At 48.2% G+C, this 11,226-nt stretch overlaps 2 protein-coding genes across 4 annotated transcripts in view; one reads left to right on the top strand and one right to left on the bottom strand.

Annotated features, from left to right (window-relative positions):
• Positions 1–4,282, bottom strand: part of atad1b (ATPase family AAA domain containing 1b) — a 7,061-nt gene extending 2,779 nt beyond the window's left edge. The window contains exons 1-9 of one of the 3 annotated variants that reach the window (XM_008304591.1): positions 3,762–4,282; positions 2,602–2,801; positions 1,650–1,748; positions 1,454–1,574; positions 1,023–1,223; positions 671–777; positions 492–581; positions 365–415; positions 46–176 (exon numbers count right to left, since the gene is read on the bottom strand). In XM_008304591.1, the coding sequence (XP_008302813.1) occupies positions 46–176; positions 365–415; positions 492–581; positions 671–777; positions 1,023–1,223; positions 1,454–1,574; positions 1,650–1,748; positions 2,602–2,775 (974 nt within the window). In that variant the 5' untranslated portion in view covers positions 2,776–2,801; positions 3,762–4,282. Of the gene's footprint in view, positions 1–45; positions 177–364; positions 416–491; positions 582–670; positions 778–1,022; positions 1,224–1,453; positions 1,575–1,649; positions 1,749–2,601 lie in introns of all 3 variants that reach the window. The other 2 variants (XM_008304592.1, XM_008304590.1) reach the window with 2 other exon arrangements.
• A 2,256-nt stretch (positions 4,283–6,538) lies between these two features.
• The window catches only part of ptenb (phosphatase and tensin homolog B), a 21,016-nt gene continuing 16,328 nt past the window's right edge, over positions 6,539–11,226 (top strand). The window contains exons 1-3 of the mRNA XM_008304595.1: positions 6,539–7,567; positions 9,202–9,286; positions 10,522–10,566. Coding sequence (XP_008302817.1) covers positions 7,486–7,567; positions 9,202–9,286; positions 10,522–10,566 — 212 coding nt within the window. The 5' untranslated portion in view covers positions 6,539–7,485. The remainder of the gene's footprint in view (positions 7,568–9,201; positions 9,287–10,521; positions 10,567–11,226) is intronic.

The raw sequence follows: 11,226 nt of genomic DNA, 5'->3' as shown, positions 1-11,226 counted from the left end.
CTGCAGATACAGAGTCGTCTGCGGTTATTGATCGATCAGTCGTACCTGTCACTCTGACTGTGGACGAAGTCTCGGACACACAGCAGCGCCGCATCACGACACATTTCTCTGAGGTCACTTCCTGAGAAACCGTCTGTTTCCTTGGCAACGTCACTTAGATCCACTGACGAGTCGACCTGCAGAGAGACAGGAGCAATCAAACTCCAGTAAACTGATCGACCTGATCAGAGTCCAACAGGCCGACCAGAACCGGGCTGAGCTGTTTGGAGTCCGGTCAGCTCAGCAGCGATCACAAGAGTTTTAAACCCATTCACAAGATAAAATGGATCATGTGGACTGGTTGTGCTGCCGGTGGTGAACTCACGCTCTCGTTCTCCAGGATCAGTCCCAGGATCTGTTCTCGCTGTCGCACACTCTGCAGAACAAGAAGATCGTGAGTTGTGGTTCTGTTCCTCCCAGGTTCTGCTGGTTCTGCTGTTGGTGCTACATACCGGCTGGTTGATGTGGAACCTGGTGGGCATCCTCCTCAGGATGGCAGAGTCCAGGTCCTGGGGCCGGTTGGTGGCGCCCATGATGATCACCTGACACAAACCTCCATCAGTCATCTTCAGCAGACCACAACAGACCACGCCCACCCGAGACCACGCCCATGTGACAGGTGAGTGCCTACCTGGCAGTGATGGTCGGTGTCCAGTCCATCCCACAGACTCATGAACTGAGCCTTCATCATGGCCGTCGCTTCGTGGTCAGAACTGGAGCGACTCCTCAGGAACGAGTCTGTTCAAATGCAACCAGAGAGAGCTGACACCAGCTGGACAGAGCCGGTCCTGCAGCCACATGGGCCAGACCACACCCCCTTTCAACCAGGCCACACCCCTTATTAACTAGGCCACACCCCTTATCAACCAGACCACACCCCTCATGCGTTAGACTACACCCCTCATGCGTTAGACCACACCCCTCATGCGTTAGACCACACCCCTCATGCGTTAGACCACACCCCCTACTAACAGACCACTCACCGATCTCGTCGATGAAGATGATTGACGGCTGCAGCTTGACAGCCAATGAGAACACAGCAGCAGCCAGTTTCTGCGACTCTCCGTACCATTTGTCTGTCAGCGTGCTCGGCTGCAGATTGATGAAGCGAAACCCCGCCTCCTTGGCCGTCGCCTTGGCGATCAGCGTTTTACCACATCCAGGGGGTCCGTACAGCAGCACACCTGTTACCACGACAACAGGATGAGATTATGGTCTAGTAGAGTTCTGAACATCATCTGACACATTTCCTTTCTGCATTCAGTCCTCACAGAGTGGACAGGTGATTGGTTACGGAGCTGACAGGTGATTGGTTACGGAGCTGACAGGTGATTGGGTACGGAGCGGACAGGTGATTGGTTACGGAGCTGACAGGTGATTGGTTACAGAGTGGACAGGTGGGTGGAGCTCTGACCTTTGGGTGGCTGCAGCAGTCTGGATCCCTGGAACAGGTGTCTCTTCTGGACAGGTAAGATGACCGTCTCCTTCAGCTCGGTGATGACCTCGTCCAACCCAGCGATGTCCCTCCAGGTGATCTGCACACAGAGGTCAGAGGTCAAGTCTCACCTGTCGGACTGTCGGGACCAAACACACCTGGACAGAGAGGCTACCTGCATGCTCAGCGGATCCACCAGGTGAGCAGCGATGCTCATCTCGTACTCTGACAGCTTCACATTCTTCACTCCAATCTGACGCATCAGCTTCTCGGCCTGACGGACACAAAGAAACGGACCAATCAGAGACCGCTGTGGAGCTCTCAGCCGGTCACATGATCCTCTTCATGATGAGAATGAAAAAGGCGCAAAAACAGCCAGAAACGGTTCAAAAGGTTTAAATCACCTGAAATATCGGCCATGGAAACCAGGTGGACCCGATTAAGAGCTGCTAGCCATTTGAACTGTCGATTATTCTGCACATTTTTACTTATTTTTTGTGTATATTGTATAAAATACCTGAAAGTGGTTTAAAAAACAAAAACAAAAAAACAACTGAATAGTTTATTTTGCAAAAAACAACCCAAAGCCTCAGAATTTTCAGTTTAGTGCAACATAATGCAGAAAAAAGTGGAAAATCATTGATGAAAAGTTTGAATATTTTGCATTTACTGGCGAATCGTTGCAGCTCTAACCTGTTCGACTATAAATGACTATTTTACAGAAGACGGCTGTGATTTGTATTCATCAGTAGATCACTTTATAAAACAGGAAACGAGCTCTGTGGTGCACCAGTATGACAGAGAAATATTATGATGAGGATAAAACACTGATGATGATCCTGAAGGATTAAACCTGAACAATAAGTTCTGAGAAACAGGAGAATGAAGCTTTCACCGATCGATCAATAACCAATGAAACCTGAACCTGCCAACTGACCTTTGAAGAGCCGCAGCATTCATGAGGACAGTCGGACGAACACCAGAAATATCCGCCATATTTAAGAATAATTAACGATAACAACACCAACTGATGGATCCAGCAGCTCAGAAACAGTCGAATAATTGAAGCTTGTGCCAACAGGAAGTAGAAACCTGTGAACACCTGTTTAGATAAAATTTGCCGTCACCTGTTTCTGAGCCTCCACCTTCTGCTTCCTCGTTGGGTCGATGGCGTCCACCATCCACTTGATGGTGAAGTAGGTGACCGCTCCAAATATGGTCAGGCGGAAGAGCAGGCCGATGACCTCGTTCCTGCCCAGAGGACGGGCGATGTTCTCGGCGGGAACCTCCCTCAGCACCATGGCGACGCTCCGCTGTTCTCACAGTGCTGCAAAAACAGGTTTCACTCAAATCAAACGTCAGCGTGTGTTCAGAGGAATCAACAGATCAGCTTCAGTTCCACGGTTTCACTTTTTCTTTTACACTTCGATGACAGCCAAATGATGGAAATATTAAACTCCATAAAGTACACATTTAAGGTTATAAATGTTTTTGGTTCAAGCTGACTTGATAAACATCTTCTGTTAAATCATTTCTGATCTTTGTTCATCAGCTGACTGCACGTATTTCTAACAAAAAGCAAGAATGAGACAAATCATCAGATTTTTAAATGGAGTTTGGTGACAGTTTGTTAACTGACACTTATTTAAGTAACTAAACGGTTCTGATCATGTTGGACAACAGAACCAGAAGAGTCGCTTCCTGTCGTCAGTCCGGACCACGCAGGCTGGTTTCTCCTTGAACTGTTCTGTTCTGTTCGGGACTAGACTCAACTTTCCAACTTTAACCGGCACAAAAACTCATTTTGAATCCAGCCGCATTGAAAAGCAGCTTCCAGTGAGTCGGTTCTGATGTGCGGTTCGGTTTTCACAGATTTGTCTTTCGGACCGGAATTGAACAAGTACTAAAGCAGACAAATGTTAAACGGAATACGGTGGAATGTTCGCGGTTACATGGTGGTGTCTCATCTCCGGAACCGTCGGTACCAAACTACCTCAGCTGCCCTTCATCTGTCAGCGGACACACCGGGGTCCGACCTGGACCTCCGGAGGCCCTCGGGCCATCATTTGGGCCCCCCGGTGCCCGCATCATAAAACCGAACGGACCGTGTGGAGCGATGCTAGCTTTAGCATTAGCTTGACCTTCCGGGCTCCCCGGTGTAACGGCGCGGCTCGTTACCGGATAAAGGCGCGGATATCCCCGCCGCGGAGCGCCGAGGGCTCCGGTGACGCCGGGAGAAGAGAACACCGGGAACCGAGAGCTTCTCCGGTAAAATGAGAGCGCTCACCTCCCGCTGCAAGTCCGGTACTTCCTCGGTTTCTTCTTCGGAGGTTCGGTGCGGTAGAAGGATGCTCTTCTTCTACGGTTCGTTTACCGGAAAACCAAATTTAAGGCTCAGTACTGCCTCCTATCGTCTACTTTTACAGCACGACGAGCCAATTCTATGTACTGTTGCTTTGACTGCATGCAAAGAGAAAATACTGAGTATAGTTTACATTATTAGGAGCAACTACGGTGTACTATTACTGCATCAGGAAACAATACAGTGTACCTTTACTGCATGAAAAGACAATACTGTGTACTTCTCCTGCACAGACCCTCTACCCGGCAGTACTCGGTGCTGCAGTACCGCGCTGTGTCCTGCAGGTGTCGCTGTGGCTCCGCTGATGAGCTGCAGTCAGCAGAACCGTCGGTCTGCTCCCAGGCAGAGGTTCGTTCAGCGCCTCGTTCGGTGAATCACAGACGGTTTCCGGGTTTCCAGCACCGTTTGATCACCGGATCCATGAGCCAATGCATCCCCGGTAAACCGGCTGAGGTTCGGCCGAGGACCCGCCGCTGTGGCCGCGGGGTTTGTTACGTAACGTCGGCCGGTTGCCAGGTGTGACGCCTTCCCGCTGAGGATGATTGTGTATTTGGTGATGGAGGTTTTGAATGGTAGGATAAGGCCATCAGCACCTGGCAACCCCGCGCTGACAGGATGCGTTTGGTTTACAAGGAGCGTCATCAAGTCAGACAGTGACGCAGCAACACGGGGCGACGAGCTTTACAAAATAAAAGCACAGCTCATGCCGTCGAGGGGTGATGTAACCTGGATACGTCATTTACTAACAACTCAAGACATTCATTTAATTTTAAAAATACATTTAAACAGAAGTCTGATCAAATCCATCCATCCATCATCTCTACACCTTCATCCTCACCAGGGTCATGGGGGGGCGGAGCCTATCCCAGCTGACTCAGGGTGAAGGCAGGTTCACCTGGACAGGTAACCAGTCTATCACAGGGCTACACTTAGAGACAGACAACCAAGCACACTCACATTCACACCTACGGACAATTTACAATCACCAATTAACCTCAGCATGTTTCTGGACTGTGGGAGGAAGCCGGAGAACCCGGAGAGAACCCACGCTGCACGGGGAGAACATGGAGACTCCACGCAGGAAGATCCCGGGTGTCCTCACCGGGACGCCGACCGGCGACCTTCTGGCTGTGAGGCTAACGATGCTAACCACTGATCCACCTGCAGCCCAAGTCTGATCAATGAATTACTAAAATAAACTCAATTAAAGCTGCAAGCAGCGTTGGTCGGGTCCTCGGTCCGCGCTGCGACCTCATGCCCGTCTGACCCTTCTTCAAGTTAAACCTGCTTTCAGGTGAAGGAACCATGTTTGTGTCTCTGCTCAGCCTGTCAACGAGTCACATGACCAGCTGCACTGAGCTGTGATGATGTCATCGTTCTTCATGCCCCTGGCTGAGAGAGCTGAGAGTTTTACTCACTTTCTCTCTCCCATGCTGCCACAATTTTCACCAAATGTGTGTAAAAACAACATATTTTTGTGGTGAATCTTGTTAGGAAGCCCTCAGTGTCATTTTTAAAGCTGTAGGACCTTTAGTTTATTCTGTAGATGACCAACTGACACAGCATGTCAGCACATGCCCCCATAGACACCCATACAAAGTATGAGCCGAGGCTGAGGCAGCTCATCAACTTTAACGGCTCGCCATTCGAAAACCGGTTGAGAAACGCCAAATCCCTTCAGAACTTTTGTACATCAAGGCCTTCTCTGTCTCCTGTGCGATTTTCAAGTTGATACGATTTACGGTGTCAGACAAGATACGTTTTTCCCAAAAGATGTTTTCACTCATTTTCTTACTTTGAAAGGCAAATTGCTGACTTCCTGTTGGAGATAGGTCAGGGGTGTCATGCGGGATTTGTGGGTCTCATTGAGACGAAGGTTTTGGTGTTGGTTTGATCTCTGTACGACATTCCTACTGGGCGCTAGGGCCATTTTAGTGTGTTTTACTGTAGCTAGGTGGCGCTAGAAAGCTTTTCATTTTCTTTTTTTTCATTTTATCAAATTTTTCGCAGAGGCGGAGGTGCGTGCCAATTTCTGTGAGTTTTTGAGCGTGTTTAGGGGGTCTAATTAAGGTTTTCGCGTTGGTCAGGGAAATAAGAAGAAAGAAAGAAACAGAGCAGGAACAAGACGGTCCAAGGACCCGAATTATTCAACTAAAGTAGAATCTAAGTCCTACTGTGGCCTCACAGCGAGAAGGTCCTGGTCTGAGTCTGGGGTCTTTCTGTGGGAGTCTCCATGTTCTCCCTGCTGGGTTCTCTCTGGGTTCTGCAGCTTCCTCCCTCAGTCCACAGACATGCTGAGGTCACCTGGTGACTCTGAACTGTCTGTAGGTGTGAATGTGAGTCTCTGTGATGGACTGGTTACCTGCCCAGGTAAGCTGCCTTCAGTCAGCTGGGATAGACTCCACCCCCGATGCCCTGCAGAGGATGGAGAGTAGAGATGATGGATGTTAATGAAATCAGAGTGGGTTATCCAGGTTTGAGTAACACAACATTGTAAAGTACCAGAAGATGTGTTTAACATATTTAATGTGATGTAAACTCTTATCTACTGGATTCTAATGTTTCATCGCTGTTTTTTGTTATATTCTCTTATGTTTACAGGTACACTTTTTATGAATGTCTTATTATATTACGATCTTTGTTTTACAGGGAATTTATAGAACACAGTCAGTTTAATTTAGTTTCATGAGCAATATTACTATATTTATTCAGTCTCACTGCCAGCTTTACTGGTTTAGTACACTAGTTTTATTCATATATTTGTCTATGTTTCATTAAATGCCATACTGATGGCTGCCATTCTATTCGGTACTGCGTTTATTCTGATGTTATTCAAATTTTACTGAACAATATCTGACACAAGAATTTCCACCGGGTTCAGTAAGGTTCTGTCAGGTCTTTAAAAGGTGTTTAAAAGTCTTTGCTGTTGCTGTCGTGCTGTTTTCCGACAACCTGCGGTTTCTGAACTCGAGCTTAAACTCTCAAGTCTTAGCTCAGTCTTTTGTTTTGAAGGCGGCCGGATGCGCGCCGCTCCTGCCGCCGCCTTGACGCGTGCGTCGTCGCGTCTGCCGCTCTGCTCTGCCGCGCGGAGAGATTTTCTCTCCGCCGATCTGCGTCCAATCACGGCGGCTGTGCTGCGCTCCGAGGCCGGGAACAGTCCGACTGGATCCGTCCGACGCCTGGAGAACCGGCTCCGCACCGAGGAGCGACCCACGGATGGTTTTGTCTCCGGGCGGGGGACCTGGAAACCGGGGCCCGCAGCAGGAGCAGGGAGGAGGCCCCGACGCCGCCTTGTTCTGACCCAGAAAACAGCACCGACGGCCGGGCTGCCTGTCAACTAGCAGGCCGGCTAGCATCTGGCCGCACCGGAGCCCACAGGGAGGCACCGTGGAGGACGGATAACGGGCCCGTTCTTCAGCCGTTAGGATCCAGTCTTTGGCTCGTGTATTTAACGGGAGATTGTTCTGCTTTATTTTACTCTCCCGTAAACCTTCCGGACCTCGGGGGCTGCGGTGAGCTAGCTCCGGGCTAGCTGCCCCAGTTAGCTTCTCCCCCGGCAACCAGAGAGCGGAGGCTCCGGAGGAGGGCAGGCGGTCTCGGTGCTTTCTGACCCGTTAGCAGACCTCACCGGAGGCCGGGGACACCAAAAATGGCTGCCGCCTTAATCAAAGAAATCGTGAGCAGGAATAAAAGGCGATACCAGGAGGACGGCTTCGACCTGGACCTGACCTGTATCCTTCACTGGGGTTCGCGCAGAAGTCCGTTCAAAAATGTTGCGATTCACTGACGCGGCTCACATTGACCCAGAGCCGAGCTGCTGTTCGCGTCGCTGCATGAAACCGTCAGAAAAGTCCCGACTTTTACTGTCCCGGCTCACAGCTGGAAGCTGTAGCTGCGGTGATGAATGTGAAAAATGCAGAAACTGGTCTGAAGTCAGTTTCCGTCCGTGGAGGTGATGTTCGGCTGATGTTCTGCTAATGTTCGGCTAATGTTTGGCTAATGTTCTGCTGATGTTCTGCTAATGTTCGGCTAATGTTCTGCAGGTTCTGGCAGTAGTTAAACGTTTCCTGCTTCATGTTAACGTATCCGTGAGTTTGCCTTAAATTGGCCGTTTTCTAAACGGACCTCGCAATGGGCTGCTGTCCACAGGTCTGGACGGAGCTAGCTGAAGTTAGCAGCCACTTATCTCAGGTGTGTTAGCAGTGATGCAGGTGAAGGCATTAATTAGCTTGTGGGCTCTTTTATGTGTTTTACAGCTAAAGATATCAGCTGCTAGCTTAGCATGCTAGCAGCTGGATGTAGCTCATTTAATAAAGTCACATTTAGCGACCGGACGTGTCAGGTGTAGAAGGTAAAGACTCATTCAGGCTTCAGGATATAATCAGCTGTACATATGAAACGCAATATTGGTGATTGATTAGTACAACAAATCACTCGCAGGTTTCAGCTTCTGAAGTGTGAATATTATTTGATTTTGTTCTTATTGAGTGACACTAAAGTGCTGGTTTCCATGTAGGTAGATAATTAGAGCTGCACTGGTTCGTCCATCAGTTGTCGACCACTACGCCTCCTGTTCTGACAGTCGGTCAGTTAGCTTGGGTCCTTTTTTCATTTAAACATTCTAACTCAGGGGTGTCCAATCCTGGTCCTGGAGGACCACAATCCTGCATGTTCTAGATGTGTCCCTCTTCCAACACACCTGATTCAAATGATCAGCTCATCATCAAGTTCTGAGGAAGCCTGATAACGATCCTGATCATTTGAATCATGTGTGTTGGAAGAGGGACACATCTAAAACATGCAGGATTGTGGCCCTGGAGGACCAGGACTGGACACATCTGATCTAAAGTGTGCGACTGCTGAACATGTTTGGATAAAGCGAACTCTGATCCACAGTAGTTTTTACCATTTTCTGATATTTTAGACACAGTCAGCTGATTGATTGTTCCAGAACATGAAGTGATCATTAATTGCTGATTTTGAACGAACCTTTATGAAACCAAACTCCATTTGACAAAGTTCTGATGGAACGCAGAGCGATGAGTGAATCCTGACTTTTAGCTGTGATCTGGTCGCCTCCAGCAGATTCTAGGAGCAGCTGTCCTGTGGCGTTCAGTCGGGGGTTTTTGTAGTTCAGCAGGTGGAGACTCTTCTGGAAACATGATCAGCTGATCGCAGCGCTCATCAATCAGTCAGAAGACACTCGTTAGGCGCAGTTTGAAGCCACTGATTGGATGTTTGAGGGTTCTCTCCAACACAGCGGTGGTTCCTGTGTAGCAGCAAAGGGACTCGGCTCACCTGAGGTCGTGTCCAGGTGCGTTCAGGTGAATACTTCTCCCAGGTGTTTCCTGAACACAGCGAGCAGACATTTATCCAAACATCATTGCGATGGGTTTCCCTGCCGAGCGTCTGGAAGGAGTTTATAGGAACAACATCGACGACGTAGTTCGGTGAGTTTACCGTCGGTTCTTCTTTAACCTGTCGATCGTTTTGTCACAGGTAGAAACACAGAGTTGTCGCTTTGTGTGTCTGCATCAACACTTGCACAGTCATTTTTTTTAAAAAGTCTTTTTTGGTCATTTTACTGTAAACTTATTCCATTATGAGCAATACAACAGTTTAGACTTGACTTGTCCAGTGAAGCAGATCGTAGACTCATAGTGAAGCGATGCTGTGTTAAAGCAGGAGGAGGCTGGACGCTAGCCTCACATCTGGCTGCTCAGGTAGAAGCTGCTGTAGAAACGGTGCCATCATGGAGCTTTCAGGCCTCAGACTGAACCTGAACCTCCTCTTTTGAGGCCTCCAGGGTTTTCTGTGCGTGTGAAAGTCATCAAATACGGCGTCTATATAAATATTATGAATATATTGTGCTTTACATCACAGTGAATTTAATTTGGCTTTCATGTCAAAGTAAAAACAAAGCGATGAATTCAACTTGAAATGTGGTGTAGAATTAATGAGGCAGATTAATCTCCAACATCATGAGCACTGTGGTCTCAGCCTGTTATTGTCATCAGGTAAAGCAGTGTTCCATGTGTTTTTAGTAGAACTGTGATGATGAACATTCAGGGTCGACCCACTGAAATCAACCAGAGTGTGTTTTATCAGATGTCATCCTGCATCGATCCCACAGCGTTACAGCAAGAAAAGAATCTACAACCCAGAGGCCAAAGGGCAGCTGGTATCGTGCAGGTTTTTGTAGAAAATACAGGTTTTAAACAGATTCCTCGACACATAGGCAGAGTGACAGTCTCATAAACGTGGAGAATAATCCACAGGCTGAGATGTTCAGTCGATGGAGTGAACCAAGAACACTGCAGATTAAAACCTGCTCAGACTGGGCGATGCAGGAAAAAGCCTCTGTGTGTGAAGACTAATGCTGGACGATTGTTGGTTTCCCTGGCTCTGGTTTTTGTGGAAATGCTTTTGTGATGATGATAAATTAAAAAAAGCAGCTTGAGAGTCGTGATGTGGACGAGCGCAGCAGCTCGGCTCCGGTCAGCTGTGGCTTCTGGGTTCTATATTTAGACTCTGTTCTGATGTAACTGATAAATGAAAGAACAGTTTACTGTGTTTTATATTAATATTTGAATATTCTGCTCAGTTCAAGTGAATGTGAGGGCATCAGAAGTATTAAAGAGTGAAATAAAAGCTCCTTTCACCTGTTTGTTTGTGTCTCCTTCAGGTTTTTAGATTCAAAGCACAAGAACCACTATAAGATCTACAATCTGTAAGTACAGACTCGCTGCCCTTCCTTCTTTTACTCTTTCTTTGAAGGGACTCTGGCTGCAGCTGTGGAAAAGCTTTGAGTTCAATCCTCCCAGAACCGCCTCAGAAGGAATTAAATCTGTGAAGTTTGCGTATGAAGCGAGAGGCTGAGAGGAGACCACAGTCATCGCTCCTCATCTCTGAATGAGCAGAACGAGCTGAAACCAGGATGCTCTAACAGAGCTCCTCGTAAACACCTGCAGGTCTTTGTGTCATGTCCAGCGAATCTGTGGGACGAGTCCAGATTCAGCTGCTGTAGCGTCTGTACACGACAGAACAGTAACGTCACAGGAACAATGAGTCACGAATTAAACTGTGAAAAGGGTTGTTCAGAACAACAGAAGCTAAACTGGTTCTTTACAGCTGAGCTTTGGTGGTTTTACAGCTTCAGCAGCAGGTTAATGTTTCACAGAGCTGTAAGCTCTCAGCTCCTCCTGACTCATCTCACCGAGGTTCATGTTCCTCTGCAACATCAAGTCCAGCAGCTCTGTGGAACCAGAACATGAAGGAGGAGACAGAACCCAGAGACGTCTGCTGTCAGCAGGACTCAGAACCACGGAGACCAGAGAGAACTCAGAGACCACCTCTGGCCAAAACAATTACAAAATGTTTTTAAAAAAAA

This window comes from Stegastes partitus, unplaced genomic scaffold (genome assembly GCF_000690725.1).
Source record: "Stegastes partitus isolate 25-593 unplaced genomic scaffold, Stegastes_partitus-1.0.2 Scaffold2259, whole genome shotgun sequence".
NCBI classification, from domain to species: domain Eukaryota; kingdom Metazoa; phylum Chordata; class Actinopteri; family Pomacentridae; genus Stegastes; species Stegastes partitus.
This window is presented reverse-complemented; position numbering and strand designations above follow the sequence as displayed.